At 45.0% G+C, this 19167-nt stretch overlaps 1 protein-coding gene across 1 annotated transcript; it reads right to left on the bottom strand.

Moving 5' to 3' along the window:
• Nucleotides 1-807: 807 nt before the first annotated feature.
• Umod (uromodulin) lies at nt 808-15486 on the bottom strand. The gene is made up of 11 exons (XM_008843865.2): nt 15410-15486; nt 12725-12901; nt 11046-11828; nt 10847-10954; nt 9842-10050; nt 8605-8753; nt 6654-6899; nt 3938-4100; nt 3352-3433; nt 2455-2496; nt 808-1340 (listed from the first exon to the last, which is right to left on the bottom strand). The coding sequence occupies exons 2-11, from the start codon at nt 12816-12818 to the stop codon at nt 1279-1281; spliced, it is 1938 nt and encodes a 645-aa protein (XP_008842087.1). The 5' UTR covers nt 12819-12901; nt 15410-15486; the 3' UTR covers nt 808-1278.
• Nucleotides 15487-19167: the final 3681 nt, after the last annotated feature.

The raw sequence follows: 19167 nt of genomic DNA, 5'->3' as shown, positions 1-19167 counted from the left end.
CTTTCTTGAAAGCCACACTGTCTTAGCTGCCCTTGCTGCAGAGGCACACATGGGATTTTCCCTGGGATCTGATGAGAGGCCTTGGCCTCCCCTGGAAAGCCCCAGCTGGAGTCCAGACAAGCAGCTGGGTCAGAGCAGAGAGTTCCCATTGGCACTGGCAACCTACTTTCCGGAGACCTTTGGGATCTCCAGACTCCTGGGCGTAACTACTACTTGGTTTCTGTTCATATATCCTGGAGGGTCCCTTGTAAAGACTTGATAGGGGGCAGGAGGGGTCTGCTCTCCACTGCTGTTCCAACCCAAGACACAGGCCTACAACTCTGGGATTGGGATGAGAAGCCCAGTGAGCAGAGGGAGTCCTAGATATGTGCCAGGCACCTGCTAGAGTTCCCACACCCCTTCTTTAAAAACTGAGGTTACTGAAGGCAGGGGCTAGGTCTGTCTCATCCACCAGTGTTTCTTAGCACTGAGTGTAGGTCAAACACACGTAAACTCCTCATTTCTGGAAAACCAAATACATTCTGCAGGACATCATGATTACCTCCACTACAGAGAAGCCATCACCATCTGTAAAACCATCCATTTCTGAAGTGCCTGGCCACCTTTGGCATTGCATGTTCAAGTTCTTTTCTCTCCTGCCAGATGTTAATGTCCAGGGCAGGGGTTGTGCGTGCTTTGCTCACTGCCTGTGCTCACTGCTATGTCCCCACATCTAGCTAATCATTGGCACATAGTAGCAGTTCAGCGAATACTTATTAAGTGAATGAACGGATACACGAAGGGATGGATAGATGAAGTTCAGAGAAATTATATGTCTTATCTAAGGTCATATAACAGAACCTTTATTGAGGCCAGTGTCTCTGAGCAGGCTGTGAAGTCCATGTAGACAGAACAGTGTCTGTTCATTTCCACCATATGATCCTCAGAACCACAGACAGTGTCCACAGCTACAAGATGTTCAATAAAGATCTGAATGGATGAGTGGCTCAAAAACTGATGTTTTGAATTATTATTTTGCCACACTCTTCCAGGAGACAGGGGTCTCCTGTACAGATACATCACAAGTCCCATTCGGGGAGCAAGCAGCATTGAAAGAGACAGATTTAGTTTTGACAGTAAAGATTAAAGGGCAGAGAATTAGAGCAAGCTGAGGCAGTGCACAAAGCTAAGGTGGTACACATTCTCTCTCCTGTGGCCGGAGCAAAGGCCTGCATTTCCCCTCCTGGCCGGTAGGAAGTGAGCTAAGAACCGCAGAGTGCAGGATTGCCCTGCTGTCCATCACTGAAATGTCAGGGTCAAAGTGGCTGAGAGAAACAGAGACAGCCAGATCTTCAGGAACCCTAAAAGGGAAACAATTATAGGGTCACCGAGAGCCCTGGTGTGCTTTTGTACAAAGTAACATAAGACACTTCCCGTAGATTAACCAGTCATGAAGGGAAATTCTCTTGTTCCGGTCAGTTTGAAAGAGGTGTCTGTTCTGAGTGGAAAAGAAGGAAGAGTCCCTCCTTTATTGACTAATTTGAAAAAGGCAAAAATGTCTCCTCTGCACTGTACTTTGAATTTCCCCAATAGGGTACCCTTGTGCAGTGTCTAACATACCCAGCTATCCTTAGAGACCCCAGAGGCTGTTCATAGAGGGCAAGCCTTGATTTTCCTGCTTTGAGCTCACCAGTGCAAGACTCAAGTCAAACACCAGTTTGGTGTAACAGTCCTCTTGGATCCGGGTTCCACAAGCCAAGAAAGGTAATGGTTGTATGGGTTCAATTTTCATCTGGATTTTCAAGCAATGCAGTAAGCATAAAATCCAAAGGCCATAAAAATGACACCAGTTCCTGGCCTTTGTGATCTGAGACTCAAAAAAGCTTTGAAATGGGGTTTCTTATTTGTCCCTTGGCAACACTAATCATGGTTCTTGGCAAATAGCAGCCCTCAACAAATATTTGTCATCGGTTGAGCAGATCCTGAAGAAGGTATTGGAGATGAGCCTCAGAGCTTCAGGAAGTGCCAGGAGAAGGGCGGATGTACATGTCCTTGGGGCACAGGTTTGTAATGAATATGTGGACATCTAAGTATCAAACATACATATGTACAATTGCAGGTGTGTGTACATCTGCATGTGCAGATGGGAGCAGGTATGATCTTTGTGTGCAGATACAAATGTGTCCGATCTGTGTGTGTAGATATCAACATGTATAATCTATGTATAAATATGAATTGTGTGGTCTGTTGGTGCAGAGAGGAGTATATTCATGCAAACATGCCTGGACATTGCATCATCTCATGCTGGCTGAGCATGCATGTAGTCTTGCACACTATTGTGAGAGAGCGCACATGTGTGTAAGTGCAGCCTAAGTCTCTTAGGAGTTAGGCCCTCCAACCCACCCAGAGCCCCAGGTAGAAGCCGCAGAGGAGAGCTGAAGAGCAGGTGCCTGTGCAGAAAGGACCTGAACTTACCCAAGCTACCAGAAGCAGCCTTGGACACTGAGGCCTGGATACCTTTGGAGGAAACAGAAAGATCCGTGGGAAGTGAGACATGTGGATGGCAAGAAGGTTGAGTCAAAGTGCCTCCACCTGCTCTGCTTGCAGCTGGGGTCATTTTTCTATTGACATCAGAAGAAAGGCTTGCAACCTTACCAAAAACTATGAAGGCCCGCATAGGCTGGCCTCTGCTGTACAAGCTCATCCCACACCACTGACTTGGTTCCCTCTTCTCCCATCACCCAAACTGGGCCTGGTTCCTTGCTTAGAACAGCTCAGAGCTCTGTGTGCATTATCTTCTTCATTGAATTTAAGATACCTGCAGTTATATACATCTACATGATATTGTTTTTTAATATTTTATTTTTTTATTTTTATGTGTATGAGTGCATTGCCTGCATGTGTATAAGTGCACCTGAATAGGGCAGTGCCCACAGAGGTCAGAAGGGGTTGGATTCCCCTGGAACTGGAGTTACAGATGGTTGTTAGCCACCATGTGGGTGCTAGGAATTGAATCCAGGTCCTCTGCAAGAGCAGTCAGTGCTCTGAACAACTGAGCCATCTCTCCAGCTCCTAAACGGCATTATTTGAATGTTTCTCCCACTGATCCATAAGCTCCATATCACCAGGATCTATTTTGCTTGTCATAAGATACACAGCCACTAGTTTGAGGTTGGGCACACAGTAGGCACCAAAACATCCCTGTTCAATGAACGAATCAAGTCACTGGAACTGGTAGAAGAAGAAGGCAGCTGATATTGTACCCTGCCCTAACGTATCCACTCTTCAGTTCCAAGAAAGACCTACGACACCAGGCCCTGTCTCCTCTCTTTTTCCTCAGCCAAAAATGTAATGGAGGAGTGGATCGCTCACCTTGCCGAGTGATGGGTCCCAAATTCAGGACACGAGACTGGTTTATGAAGCCTCCACTTCGAAGTCTGGTCCCAGAACAGGTCTGCAGGAGAAGGATGGCGAAGAAAACATTTTATCCACGGGCTGTGGAAGGAAGTCAGGACGTGATCCCAGCATGGGAAGTGGGCAGCCAGCTCAGAAAAGTATCCTCCTGCCTCATACAGGAAATGGGAGATCACATTCCAGCTCTAACCTCTGCTATGATCATGTCACTTTAACTCTGAGTTCCTCTTCCCATTGAGAAAATGAATTAGCAATACCTTTCTCCTAGAATGTGAAGCATGAACAAACTGAAAAGCCTGAGCTGTGCACAGCGCTGAAGGACGTCAGCTCCTGTTATTAGGAGATAAACTTGCAGCTTGTAGATAAGGTCAGTTTATCAGCCAGGCCTGCTGAGATCACTAGCCCCTCCTGATTTCCATGTAGCTCAAGTGTCCTGCCTGGCCCAGCCCACACCATCTTACAGCTCTGTGTCCCTGGTGACCAAATGTCTTGGTAATGGAGATGGGCAAGCAGGCAGGATGCTGAGGGTGGGGGTGCAACTCACAGGCTTGCACTTCTCGTTCATAGAATCGCACAGGTGCACCTCGCAGTGCAGGTAGACCAGGTCATAATTTCCCGCAAACCGGAACATCTGGACAGAGAAACGGCCCTGCGGGGACTCTCCATTCTCCACCACCTGAATGGTTGGGTCTTCTGTGTGTGGACATCTGAGTGGGGGACATTAAGACATATAATTGGGTTGGTTAAACAAAGACTCTAGAGCTCAACTTCCTGGATTTAAATACGGCTTCTCTATTCATTAGCTGTATGACTTTGAGAAGCTTATTAGCTCTCTCTGTGCCTCAATTTCTTCATTTACAGATGGGGGTAATAATTGTAACCTGTGTCAAAAAATAATTGCAAGAATTAACTTAGCTATTTTTTCAAAATGCTTAGAACAGGGTATGATACATGGTAGGTGCTGCATGTATCTGAAGCTAAAACAAACAAACAAAAGTCCTCAATGTAGAGTTTGAATAATCCAGAAGTCAGAAAATTTTCATTTCCCAGGAAATGCATTCAAGAATCATGCACTGTTGAATATATTCCTACTATATTAGCAGGAACCTGCAAGCCCTGTCTGCCACTGAGCCACGTGAAACGTGCGCCCATCCACACGAGTACAATGACATCCAAACACAGCTGCTGAGAGGAACACAATGGCATGCAGAAGCTCAGGTGTGCCTGGCTGGACCAGGACACAGGGGAGTTCTGGGAAGGTGAAATGGGAACCCCCTGTCCCGTTTCACATGTCTGCTCAAAGATGGTTCAGAAGAAAGAAGGAACATTCATTTCAAGAGCTGATAAAGGATCTCCTAGGAGTGAAATCCACTCTCTGCTAGTTACTCACTACAATTAATATCCAATCCTAGTGTTGCAAACTCTACTTGGCAAAGCAAAAGTCTTGAGATTAAGCAGTCACCCCTCCCAAAAGGCAGAGACATGTTCAACACAGCCCGTGATGGTCCCAACTGCTCAACTCCTTGGAGGATTGTCCTGGTGTCCCCTGTGGTCACCCTCAGGGTCCTCAACTTTCCTCTTTCTCTTTGCATATTTTGTGATGTTCTAACATTCTTCCAAGAGTCATGATGCTCAACCCAGCTCCCCATATGTTTCAGATGTAGGAATCACACATTTCTTCCTACTTCTTTTTCTAAAACTTTCTGAGTTTTCCATAACATATGTGCTATGAGTTTGTGCTTAGGAAAAAAAAGTTAAAAACCCCCTGCAAAGTAGATGGTACTTATCGCCATATGGCATATAAGAAAATGAAGATCCAGGTATGTGAGCTGACTTTCATCTCAGAACAAGGAAATGGCCGAACCAAAGATGGACCTCAGATCCTTGTGATGCTCTGTTCAAGATTATGTCAGCGTTTTCCAAGTTCCAGGTTTTTCCCTATAGTATTTAGATACCACCTTTATGAATGTTTCCCTGAATGTCCCAACGTCTATATTATTGTTTACTTAATCTTTTTCCTTATTTTCTTTTCATGATACATTTATTTTCTAGGAAATGTTTAGATCATTCAACACCACTTGTCATATAAGTAGAGCTTGATCACATGAATGAGGAAACAAATAGACACAGCATCATCAAAATCAGTCAGATCCCGTTAATGCCAAGAAGTCTAGAACAAACTTGTTTAATGAAAGGGATTTTGTAACTATGAGAGAAGTATGAACACCAGATGAGCCTCCAGCTGACAATTTCTTCTCTAGGCAGTCAGGTAGATTCTAAATGAACAGAACCCCAGGAATAGGTAAGTTAAGATTTTCAGGAATGCTTTATCTGACTGTGATATTAAGATTGCAAATGGTCCTCTTCCTCCCCACTTACCCACAGGCTATTTATCATTAACATACTGCATATTTCACTGTCATTTAATTGTTGGTCTTGCCTTCAGAATATAAGCTGTGTGAGTACTAAGAAGGTTTCGTGTTTTCTAGTCACTGTGATACTCAGAGCCTGGCACAGAGCAGGCTTTCAAAATATCTGTTCAGTTTATTGACTGTCTCTGAAGAACAGATAGCACACCTGTGTCCTCCCAGTTTCCAACGGTTCTTGGCTAACTATGCCCATCCTTCACTCTTCCAAGCCAGGTGCCAGACTGCCTGCTGCTCTGGGCCTGCCTTTCCATTAGGATTTTTGTATTTTCTGAGTCATGGGTTACCCCCAACCCCCACCCCTTGGTCCTCCAGTGGGATCTTTGCAGTCCTCTTCAAATATGGCATTTTTATTTTTTATTTTAAATATTTTTTGATTTATTCATTTCTATTTTCTGTGTCTAAGTGTTTTGCCTACATGTATGTAAATGCACCCATGGGTAGGGTGCCTCTGGAGACCAGAAGAGGTTGTCAAAGTTCCTGAAACTGGAGTTACAGTTGGTTATTAGCTGCCATCTAGATCCTGGAGCCAAACCCAGGTCCTCTACAAGAGCAGCCAGTGCTCTTAATCACTGAGCCATCTCTTCAGCCCCAGATATAATAGTTTTCTATGCATAAAATGTTTTAAAGAATATAGAGCAAACCAACTAAACAGAAGCACACTTCTTAAAATATTAAAACACTTGATATATGCTTTATATATTTGGAAATATATAGTTGATAATGTACTAATTTCAGTCCCGGGATCATGAACATAAAAATGTATTTCTCCCCATTAATTCTAAAGACATGCTCCACCCAAACCCCACCCATGGACAGAAAACACTGCTTTACCTGTCCTCGATGATGAAGTATTTCATGGGGTCTGTGGAGTTGCTACTGGGTGTGGCATAGCAGTTGGTCATTAGCAGCACGAACCGGGACAGATCACCCCCATCCAGCATGGTGCCCACGTAGAGAAAGGCCTCAGTGGACAGCATCACTGAGGGGCCTTGGTAAGGCTGCGTGTAGGCGGGGCTCTGGAAAAGTGCCATCCTCACAGTGAACATGCCTGTCCCACCCACGCTGATGTTCAGGGAACTGCAGGAGAAGAGGATTTGGAGAGAGCCACACAATTTATAAAACCAAATCTTCTGAGGTGTTGGAATATCATGGTGGAGGCTTAGAACTCAGGTCTGTAGACTGAGACTCAAAAAGGAATCTGGGTGATTGTCTTAAGAATTTGCCCCACTTTGAAGGCTTTCAGGGATGATAGCAAGGGAAACCAGGCAAAGGACTGGACATGTAACTCAAGATGTAGCCTATGGACCTATAACATCAGCATCAGCAGGAAATTGTTAGAGATGCAGAGCCTTGAGCCGCACCCTAAACCTGATCTACTGGAGACTGCATCTTTATAAGACCCAAGGTGCCACCTGTGGGCTCACTGAAGTTTGCAAAGCAATGGTGGATGGGGTCCAGTTCTGCCATTGGGTTAAAATGGCAGATAGCTGCAAGAAACTCTTCAAGAATGAGATCAGAAAGTGCAGTCGTCTGTGGGTGGTTTTCATCATACCGAAACAGTTACAGTGATGTGAACTTCACTGTATGATCTCTCAAAGGACGTCAAGAGACTGGTGTCATACAAAATAAGGCTTGTGCGAAATATCCAGCAACACAGAAGTTCAATTCACAAGTGAGAACAGGGTGAGACCTCCAGGTCAAGAACGAGAGCGGTTGCTCACACACCTGTTGCTCTCGGGCACCTTCAAGGCAGGCCTAAGTCATGGTCACGTTATCCCAGGACACTGCTTAGCCAGGTAGTATTCCATTCAATAGCCTGGAATAAGCAACTCTTCCTGTAAATCAGAGCCACACATGCTCACCAGGTGGGCACCCCTTCCTGATTCTGGCTGGTCCAGGGAACATGTAGCTATGGGCAAGCTACACGTGAAGATCATGGTAAAGTGAAAGCTTTGGATTTGCTGTTTGAACCTCATCTCTGCCACTTCAAACTTCTCTGAGCTTCAGTCTCCAAATCAGTTTAATGAAGATCATCATCATCATCATCATCATCATCATCATCTATATCTTCTGGAGCTACTGTAAGGCTTTGATGAGATGTTTCATGTAAACCACTGAACACAATCCCTGGCATACAGTGAATGTTCGGTAAATGCTATTACAACTATTGTCTTTCCCAACACGAGCATCAGTGGCCCATGATTCATTCTGCTCAAAAACTTTGTTTTGTTTAGCAACAGGATCCCTTTTCTCTTCACCAAAATAGAGATTTTCTAGTTTACCTCTCCAGATACTTTTCCACCCCAAGTCACCTCCAACGAGCATGATTTGTAAGTACCTCTTTAATCAGACATCTTCAGCTTACAGAGGACTTCACTCAAAGTCCCATAGCAAGCCCAGCTAAGACCCGGGTCCCCTTCCCTTCATAAGCAGGCCTGTCCCCTTCCCTCTGAAAAGCCAGTGACTGAGAGTGGTATTTTATTCACCTTTGCAGAGCACCTCCTAAGGCATTACACGTATTGTTAAAGGCACTCCACAGATGAGACCACGTAGAGCCTGGCTGTGTAGTCCCCAAAAGTATCTGGTTAATATATGGCAGAGCCTTGGTTGGAATCTGAGCTTTGGGATTCCTAGCTGGGCTCCTCGACTAAGCAACCATAGCCTCCCAAACTCTAAAGCCAGATCTTATGGGCAACAGTTAGTACAGAAGTTGGAGATCCCATGGTTGAGGGATAGTGGGTTGGAAATGCCCAGGAACACTGGGAGCTCTTGCTAGCCTCACCTGACCATGGGTTGCAGGGAGGTCTTCAAGCTGAGTTTCATGTCCAGTGGATAGGAGCACGCAAAGTTGATTCTGATATTGACATCACGGATGATGATCTCATTTGCCAGGTAAAGGGTATTGCTGTATGTGGCATGAGTTTCATTGCTCTGTGTTGAGAAGAGAGGGAACAGGATAAAAGGGCATGAGACCCTGAGCAAGATTTTACAGCTAATCTAATCTTTAAAAGATTTTAGGGATACCTCTTCAGAGGGGGGAATGTTAGAGTAGCCAAAAGCCCCATAAAAATAAATCAAAGAAGAAGAAAGAGCACACGAAGTTAGAAAAAAAGTGATGGGGCAATATGGGAGGAGTTGGAGGGGCGGGAGTGGGCATGGATTTGATCAAAACACCTTATATGCATGTATGAAATTCTCAACAAATTATTTATTTTTTCTAAAAAAATTTTTTTACAGCTAAAACATTCATCTTTGGATACTTGAAGGCTGCTCTCCCAGTCTGTGTTACAACAGCAGTGACTTTAAGAGTGCCTGTCCTGACCTAGACCCAGAGCTACATGCTTCTCCTGTATTGTTCTGTCACTTCTTCCAATGGCCTGAAGAGGCAGGACTGCTGAATCCCTGCTTCATGGATGAAGGGATGGAGGCTCACAGTTTAGCTGAGGAACCAGCACTGCTTGGGATTTACAATGCCTGAACTCGTTCCATCACTGTAGCCTTCCTCTTCAGACTGAAAACCATATGCAAGCTGTTACTAACAGAATTTCACACGACTATTGACAAATGGAGGTTCCTTTCTTCCTTCCTTTCTTTTGTTCCTTTCCATTTTCTTTCTAGGGATGAAGGAGGGAGGAGGATGCCAGGTTCCAGTGACAAGCATTTATCCACTGATCTCTGCCTGCAGAGAAGCCTCTGTGGAGAAGGCTCTGCCTCCCAAGGTCCCTGGACACAGACTCATGCGCTTCTGATCCCAATGCTGACCCCTAATGGCTAGAAGTCATCACTGCCACCTGAACCTACATTCCCCACCTGTAAAATGGGAAATAACCACTACTGATTAAGCTCACACCAGACACATGGATTAATTTAATCTTCTCAATACCCTGATGGACTAAGAACAATTATTTCTCCATTTTTCAGTTATTCAATCATGTTAAATAACTCACCCAAAGCTCATACCAGTGGTGCACCCAGGCTTAAGCAGGAGCAAGCACTCTGATGCTGCTGTAAGGACTTACGGTCAGCACTGTCCCACAGGGACCATCTCGGGCAGGGGTCACCACAGACATCCAGTCTCGTTCACCACTCTCACTGAAGCCTGAGCAGTGGCTGTCTTGGAGGTACATGAGGACCTTGGTGAAACCCAGGCTCTGCAGCTGGCACTTGCTCAGGGACATCTTGATGTCATTGGCCCCACAGTCCAGTTTGCGTTCCAGGTGGGAGACATCTGAAATGGTGAGGGAGGACACAATGAGAGCCTATGTGACTTTCACACTCATGCCATGATGCATGAGCACACATACACACACACACACACACATACACCACAAAAAAATGAATGTAAAAATTGAAAAGTATTTTTTAGTTTTTCATATTTAGTGTTTTAGATGTTTCACTAAAGCATCACGTAACTGCAGAAGTGAAATACTTTATTTCCATTATATATTTTTTTCACAGTTAATCTTCTGAGGTGTTATTTGTGACACACACATAGTATGACCATCCACATCCCAAATTAACATTTGCTAATTTGGAGAGGAACACATTAATCATAAAACTCACCACACAGATAGCACTTGGATAGAAGCAGAATTGTACTGTTAGCACTACACGTGATGGATGTCTGGAAAAGTCTTAGCCATCTTTAATTACATTCTGAGGACACAGTCTGGGAAAGGGTCAGTGCCTTGCCCAGTATCTCACACCTGCCTCTAGACTGCTGCTGTCAGTTTCTGATGTGGGTGGTGGCTCTGACTACCAGACAGCAGCAATCAGTGTGCCTGTTATGGTGGTGGGAGTCCTTAGAGTCAAGCTTCTGGGTAGGAAGCCATCCCCAGTCCCTAGTTGGTGGGAGCTTTGGATCCAATCAAGAAGACCTGGGAGCCCTAAGAAGCTTTGTGCCGGTTTTAATGGGTACTAACGACCTTGGGTCCGGTGCTCTAGGTCATACCCCCACTCTGGCATGTGTCCCACCCCCAGCGGCTGACTGGTCACTTTCTCAGGATCTTCCCCTGGGGACTCACCAGTGATGTTGAAGTCCTGCCTGCACTGGCAACGCCATCTGCCGTTATCCGATATGCAATCCTCGTCTTCCCTGCACTCTGCACAAGTCCCCTCCACGGAGCTGGGATCTGCAGAATCATCAAGACAGACAGTCAACAGCGAGTGTCCCCAAGACCAGATGGCCTGCAGACTAAGGATAGCTGGCTTTGCCTGGCTCACCTGTGCAGTAAGCCAGATTGCACTCGGGGGGAGCCGTCAGGTTGTACACGTAGTAGCCACTTGGGCAGGCCTTCACCTGGACCTGCGCGTTCCACAGGCAGCAGTTGCCACTCCAATGAGCACAGGCAGTGCGGGTCACGATGCCCTGGCTGCTAGAAGGATGCGTGCCATTGAGCCACATTGGCGCAGCCGTGTTGCAGCGCAGGACCGGCACACACGTCTCAGCCATGCGCACTCCACCCTGGCCTACAAACCGGTACCAGCCAAACAGATCTGAGTCACAGGCATAGCCGGCGCCATACTCTGAGCTTCGCCAATATTCCTCCAGGGTCCTGTGCGCCTTGCAGGGGTCTTCACACACCAGAGCTCCACCCGGGCCATGAGGCAGGCAGTCCAGCCCCGGCCCACAGGAGCCCGGGGAACACTCACAGTGCCAACCATCCCCTTCATAGCCCTCGGGACACACGCACGAGTAGTTGCCCTCTCTGTTGACACAGGTGGCCAGGGCATGGCAGTTGCTGAGCTCCAGCTCCGAGCACTCATCCACGTCAGTGCAACCCAGTCCAGGCGTCAGACGAAAGCCATCCAGGCAGACACAATCATAGGAGCCCAGCGTGTTCACGCAGCTGCTGTTGGCCGAACAGTTGTGTGCCTCCGGAGTGGCACATTCATCCAGGTCCTCACACACAAGCCCGTCGCCAGTGAAGCCCTCCTGGCAGGAGCATGTCGTGGCGGCCCCATCCGCCAAGCAAGTGGCGTTGCTGTGACATTCAGAACACCTTCCTGGGGACAGAAAAGCCGAGTCTCAGATCCTGGATGGCTGGATTGATGGCCACGCAGATTCCTCCCTGCCCCCAAAGGAATCCATGTCCTTGAAAACTCGTTCTCTGGCTGCTTCCCTCCAAAATTACCCAACCAGTCTCCCCTGGTGTTAAAGCTTCCCTATTCATTCTGTAAGCATGGCCTTTATATTATGCTTTTTTAGAAAAAAAATATCCACATAGTCACATCCAGGTAATAACACACAATCTTCCTGATACCTAAATAAAAAGGATGCATACTTTTCATTTGAGAGTTTGCTGGATTCTTTCCAAAGCCTGCTTGGGACTTATTTTTATTTATCTTTGTTAAAAGATGAGAATCCCAAGATACAGAAGGAATAAGCTACTTGGAAGTTGGCAAGCTGCAGAGCCAGGGCACACACATGGCAAGACCACAGAACGTGTGTCTTTAACCATGACCCCATAATTATATTTCTTGTGCCTCAAAATACTCCAGGGAGCAGCTGGAAGTGAAGGGAAGGCAAAGCACACCCAGTGAAATGACCTCGAAATTCAAAGGTGAGATGTTTTACAAGCAACTCCCAGGTGGTAGAATCTCCTATGTGGCTGAGTCTGCTCCTGGCTTTCCAGTGAAGTGCGGTGACATGTCGCCCCAGCATCAACATGACCTGGAATGTGTTGTTAACTCAGAGTCTCAGACTCCTCTCTGTATCTACTGAAGTAGTCTTTCATCTCAGCAAAATTTCCAGGTGAGTCTTATGTATACTGTAATCCATGAAATGGACTTAGAATAAAGATTATGTCAATCCCAAATATGCTAACAGAAGGGTTAAAATGGTTTCTGCAAAGGGAACATTGTTCCCTACACACACACACACACACACACACACCACTTACTTGCTTCTGAGGAATTGCTGGCTACAGCTGTTATGAACCAAGAGGTCACCACCGTTACCACCAGCATCCAGGTCAGAGAGAACAGCCGCCCCATCCTTTCCGTTCTTACCAGCTACTCTGGTCCTGGAAACACCTGCCCTAAAGCAAGCACAGGTTGGTCCCTTGGGGCTTGGAGTCCTATGAACAGAGATGAACAAGACAAAGACAAATGTATAACTCTTCCGCATTGATGGGGGGTGCTTTGGTTGTACACTGCTCAATTTCAGGAGAAAATATCTTATATGGACTTAGTGGGCCTCCCCCTCTGTGGACACAATCTTACTCCAAGTTCCACCCTTACCTACTCAGTCGTCACGCATTGCACATTTTTAATTTTACTTTTCATTTTTCAACAACTTCAATGCTTCACCTCATCCTGTCCCTCACCCTCCAATTCCTCTCACATCCCCTCACTTCCTCTCAACTTTGTGACCTCTTCCTTGATTAATACTGTTTTACACACACACTTATTGACATACATATATGCATACATACATACATACATACACACACATAACTGATACTGAGTTCATTTAGTGGTGCTTGCATGTACATGTGTTTATGGATGACCACTTGAGGATAACCCACCAAAGAGCTCCTCCCTGGTGAAAACTCATTTTCCCTCTCTCGGCAGCCATTGATTACCTGTAGCACTTCATCTGGAGGTGGGACCTTGTAAAATCTCCCCCATATACTCTGGCATCTCAGCTGGTGTTGCACATTTTGAAGAACTAAGTCTTTCATTTGGAGCAGAAAATAGCGATGGAGTAGTGTTTGGACTCACCACCTTATCAGAGATAGCTTTAGATCTTTTTAAAAATATATTATTATTTTTGTTTTATGTGTATGAGTATATTGCCTGTATGTGCGTAAGGGCACCCGTGTTGTGCAATGCCTGCAGAGGTCAGAGACGGTCGGGTCCCCTGGAACTGGAGTTATGGATGGTTGTTAGTTGTCGTGTAGGTGCTGGGAATTGAATGTGGGTCCTCTGCAAGAGCAGTCAGTACTCTCAACTGCTGTGCTATCTTTCCAGCCCCGAGGCAGCTTTCAAGCGTAATAGCCAGTTCTTGATTGCCTGAAAACTTACAATTTGTCCAGATCTCCTGGTTTATTCGACAAACATTTGTTGAGTGGCTACTGTGTACCAAGCAGGGAGCTAGGGACTAAGGAGAGCAATGACTGCAATAAAGTCTGCATCTTCACACAATTCACATAAATAAATGACTCAAGGTAAGGAACTCTAGACCTTGACAATACATTGTAATGCTTTTAGAACGGTCACTCAGGATTTCACCCAACGGGTGAAATAATTCTAAGCGCATGCAAGTGTCATTCCAATTTTTAGAATAGTAAAATAGGGTAGTATGGTGGTTCAACACATGGGCACTAAGCCACAATAGGAATTCTGGTCCCTGTGTGGCCAATCACTGGGTAAGGCATTCTAATTCACTAAGACTCAGTTTTCTCATCTAGGCAATCAGGACCATTTCTCCCACAATCTGAGTGGAAGAAACATCAGGCCTAATTCATATATATATGTATATATATATATATGAATGTTTGTGTATTTCATATACAACATCTTAGCCCTCTTTATACCCCCTTCCCCATCAGCACACTCACATAGCCCCACCCACTGGATTTCATGCATTCTGTCATTTATGTTAAGGCCTGTGGAGTCAAGTTAGTGTCCCCAGACATCCCTCAGTGCAAGTTCATTCACTGGGGTCTAGTCAGCCTATCTAGAGTCACTCCCTTAAAGTCAGGCCTAATTCTAAGAAGCTTCTGTGCTTCAAGAACTTGTGTTCAAGAATAAATGTTCTCAGGGATAGAAAGATGGTTCAGCAGTTAAGAGTGCTTACTGCTCTTGTAGAGGACCCGAATTCAGTTCCCAGCACTCACACCAGGTGGTTCATAATTTCCTGTAACTCCAGTTCTAAGGGGATATGATGCCCTCTGGTCTATGAGGGTATTTGCAACCATGTGGTGCACATAAACTCAGGAACACATACAGACACATAAATAAAAATAATAAATATTTTTAAAGAGCTGTTTTCTAAAACTTTAAGTCCAAGATATAAGGAGATGCCACACACATACACACACACACACACACACACACACACACACACACACATGCACGCACGCACGCACGCACACACTTAAAGTTTTACGAAACATTTATCCTTACAATGTGCATTACTTGCTGATGTAGCTGATGTAGTCTATTTATTAAAAAGAAAATTCTAGTAGAAACCACATTATCTCACAAACCAGTGGTGAGTTGTGACCTGCAATTTGAAAAGCGCCGTGATGACTGGTGACCCCAAGATTAACTAAAATGGTATATGCAAGGCAAGAACCAGCGCATAGCAGACACTTTGGCTCATCGTCATAACCCAAGTGCCTGGTACATAGTAGATGCTTAAGTAATATTATTGAATTAAGGAAAAATAACAATAATCACTATTAGATAAGCTTTGTTTCAAAGAGGAGGTAATTTGCCACATAAACAAAGCCAGTAATCAGCAGGGTAATGACTCATGTAGCTCTGATCCATGTCCAGATCCTCAACTTCCTCTCCACTTCCCTGAAGTAAAATGAGATTAATAGGAGAGAGGAGAGGGCAGCTACAGATAACCTTACCTGAAGCCAGGAGGGCAGGACTGGTTCATTCGCAAGTAGGTACCTCTGACAAATATATACACATCTGCCCCCGCCTGGTAATCTCTCCTCCAATTAGTTTCTTGTTCTATTTCTTGATATTCTTTCCTTGAGGTGGAATTTTTCTCTTCCCCTTGGCATGATATTTGCCTTTTCCAAGCTGTGAGGTTGTTGTTGTTATTTTTCCTAATAGTTTGAAACATCAAATGACTGACATTGGGGGGGTCACACCTGTACCTCTGTTTTGTACCTTTTGGCAGCAAGACATTCCTTAGTTAGACATTAACTAGGAAAGCAGTGCTGAGGTGCTGGACTTCTTCTTGGTCACAGGAAAGGGCAAGGTGGACCCAAATGCAAGGGTTCAGACGGAAGTCAGTATCTGAAGCCAAGCTGTGTTAGCATAAAAGGATGTTTGTTGCCCCCGTTGGAACACACTCCTATTTCAGAGACAGCACTGTTCCAGAATACCCCATCCTCACCAGACGAGCCCCCCTTGGACTAAGGTCCAGACAAGAGCAAGAGAAGAGCTGAAAATGGGATCTAGTCAGGGCCACAGGCCATTATGACATCCCTCAATCTGACCCACTCTGTCAAACAAGAAATCTGAGGTTAAAAGCGTAGGGATTCCTTGCTCTGAAGAATAACTTTGTTATTAAATGGGCTGAGTTTGTCTGGATCTGCCATGAATCATTTCACAGGAAGTTCATCTCTTCTCCTTCCTGAGGCCACTTTCTTCATCTACAGAATGAGATTGCCAATCTCAGTGAGTGGCAATGGTGGTTAATGGAAATGATGCCAGTGAGGACACATGGTGATATTTGAGTCCAGCAAATTCTGTAAAAGCTCTTTTGCTGCTGTGGAGTCATAGAGATAGAATATCCTAGACACAGAGATACAGTCACAGTTCCTGATCCAGTCCTTATGTAGGTGTGCACTTGAACTGAGCAGGAACCATGACAACCACATTGACTTTCTTTGGAATTTTCTTATTCTGTCTCCTGCATTAGTTTTGGGACAGCATGCTATTTAGAATAATTTCATAGATGTGAAATTTCTAGGCCAAATAGGTGTACACTTTTTAATATCTTGAAACCTCTTCTCCCAAAAAGCACCCCACTGACTTTGTTACGTGTGACATGTCAATTACCTCCCCTTTATTTTAGATTTTTAAAAAATCTTTCTAAAAAGATTTTATTTAATTGTGTGTATATTGGGGGTTATGTGCACGTGAGTGCAGGTGCCTGTAAAGGCCAGAGCTGTTGGATCTTCCAGGAGCTGGAGTTACAGGTGGTTGTAAGCCACCCAATGAGGAATTGAGCTCAGGTTCTCTGGAAGAGCAAGTGCTGAGCCATCTCTCCAGCCCACAGTGAGGTTCTTAAACATTTATAGGAACTGAGGCTGTAGCTTGGTTGGTACAGTATTTGCCGGGCATGCATGAAGTTCTGTGTTCTGTCGTCAACACCACTGAAACAGAATGTGGTGGGGCACACTTACAATCCCAACACTTGGAAGTAGAGGCAGGAGGATCAGAAGTTCAAGGCCATCCTCAGCATCATGGTGAGTTTGAGACCAGCATGGGCTACATGAGAATTTGCTAATAAAATAGTAATAGTAATAATAATAATAATATAATAATTTAAGCCTCACCTGTAGTACTCAGTAATTCTGAGCATATTTCTTTCTTCTCGACCAACTTTCCATTTTCTTTGCCAAAGCAAATGAGAAATATCTTATTGTTCATTTTTGCAGTTCTTTGGTGAAAAAGAACATTGCATCTCATTTGTTTACCTCCTGTTCTTTAAGGAACTATCTCTTGATAGTCTGAGCCTTTCTCACAAATTCCCACTGAAACCACTCTGGTATCTCTACTGGGTTTAAAGATGGTGACTTTATGCAGCTTCTGAAATTGTCTGGGCAAAGTTTCAGACAGGAGAAAGGAGAGTTGGGCTGCTGTCTACTCATAAATGCAAGTATAACATTCTCTGCTTTCTGTATTTGATGCTTTCTAGTCTCAACGCCTGACTGGCCCCAGAAGGAGAGGCTCTCCTGACCTGGTCAGTCTTTGGAGATGGCAAACACTTCCTTCGTTGTGAGGAGACTTTCCTATGCTTACCAACCACTCTAAGAATCACATGCCATCTCCTGCCTCCTTAATGTCTCTCCGAGGGCAACTATTCCCTACTCTGATCACTCTTGAGGACTATCAGGAACCAGAAAACTGAGTATAACTCATATATCCCAAAGTCCATTAAAATTGAAGAAACCAACTAGTCCTAAACTTGCTAACCCTACTTCTCCATTCCTTCTTAAAGACACTGTCAATAAGGGGCTGGGGAGATAGTGTAGTCAACAAAGTGCCTTCCACACAAGCATGAGGACTTGCGTTCAATCCCCAGCCTAGCCTACTTGGTGAGTTCCAGGTCACTTAGAGGTCCTGTCTCAAAAAACATCCTGAGAAATGACACCCAAGGCTGGCCTCTGGCCTCTGGCTTCTGCATACCCACGTACTCGTGAACACACAGACACTCCAGAGAGAGAGAGAGAGAGAGAGAGAGAGAGAGAGAGAGAGAGACTACAGCAGAGACTCTTACACACCTGTCCCTCCTGCTCCCTTCCACCCTGACCCCTCTGGTGCTGCTTTTATACCTTCCTCTCATGTTATTTCCCTAATCTCCACAGCATGGCATGGCCCCTTTTCTTAAGATCTGTGAGCGTGACAAGCTATGGCAGCATTACTCAACCCTGTTGGCCATGGCATAGCATCATTATATTAAAACTTATGTTTCAAATAATAACCATCGCCTTCACTCAACAGATCTGGATCCTCTTCAGTATGTCTCCAGTGCATCATTTTTCCACTCAGCCTGCTTTCCTCAATCCTCATCCTCTCTCTCCAGCCATGCGCACTTAGGGAGCTCGTGGCACCCTTCATAGATGCCAGTGGTCCCTCATCTTCTCAGGCTCCCTGCATCTCTTCTCCTTGAGATGAAGGCCACATCACTCTTCTTGGAAGGGCTCTCTTCCCTCTGGTGCTCCAATGCTCTCCTTACCTTAATACTCCTTCTTCCTGTATCTTTTCCCCAAGAGAGTTCTCAACAAACCTTTTCTGCAAAAATATTCCTTTGATCCTGCACTCACCAGGCTATTTCTGCCTTATTTTTCATAACCAAATTTCTCAAAAGATGTATCTTTAATTCACACCAGTATGCTTTCTGAAGAACCAACACCATTCAAATTACTCCTCAAATCATCAAAAACATCCATGTTCCCAAGTGCAATCTTTTATTTTTCATTTTTACAAAAACGTTATTGAGAATTTCATACATGCATATAAAAGTGTTTTGATCAAATCCATACCCACTCCCTCCCCTCCAACATCGCCCCCTGGAAGAGGTAACCCTAAAATCTTGTAAGGATTAGATACACGCTCCCAAATACTTTTGACATTTTTGGTCTTTGGAACAGAGTATGTTGCTAACAGGCCCAAGGCTGTTTTGACATTTAGTCAAGAAACTGGCTACATTTCTTTGGGGTCTTTTTACCCTAACTGCCTAGGCAATTCCTACCTCCTATTCTTATCATGCCATCCTCTGAAGGGGTTACCTAAATTGCCAATAGGGAGTAGGGACGCACACCACTCTGGCTTCTTTCATGCTGAACAGGGATGCAGGGTGAGACAACTGGAGTACCCCTTCAGTGGATCTATCTAAAAGACTCCCAAATTGTATAACTCTTGTCTC

Source organism: Nannospalax galili, unplaced genomic scaffold, assembly GCF_000622305.1.
Source record: "Nannospalax galili isolate Female #2095 unplaced genomic scaffold, S.galili_v1.0 scaffold381, whole genome shotgun sequence".
Lineage (NCBI taxonomy): Eukaryota > Metazoa > Chordata > Mammalia > Rodentia > Spalacidae > Nannospalax > Nannospalax galili.
Note: the sequence above shows the minus strand (reverse complement) of the source record. Positions and strands in the feature narration are given on the sequence as shown.

Bases quoted from the DNA above. Each gene is read 5' to 3' on its own strand.
- Umod (XM_008843865.2), bottom strand. From the start codon at position 12,818: ATGGGGCGGCTGTTCTCTCTGACCTGGATGCTGGTGGTAACGGTGGTG. The intron at 8,754-9,841 runs GTAAGTCCTTAC...TTCTCAACACAG, and splicing joins CCTGTGGGACAGTGCTGACC to AGCAATGAAACTCATGCCAC. The intron at 4,101-6,653 runs GTAAAGCAGTGT...TCCCCCACTCAG, and splicing joins TACTTCATCATCGAGGACAG to ATGTCCACACACAGAAGACC.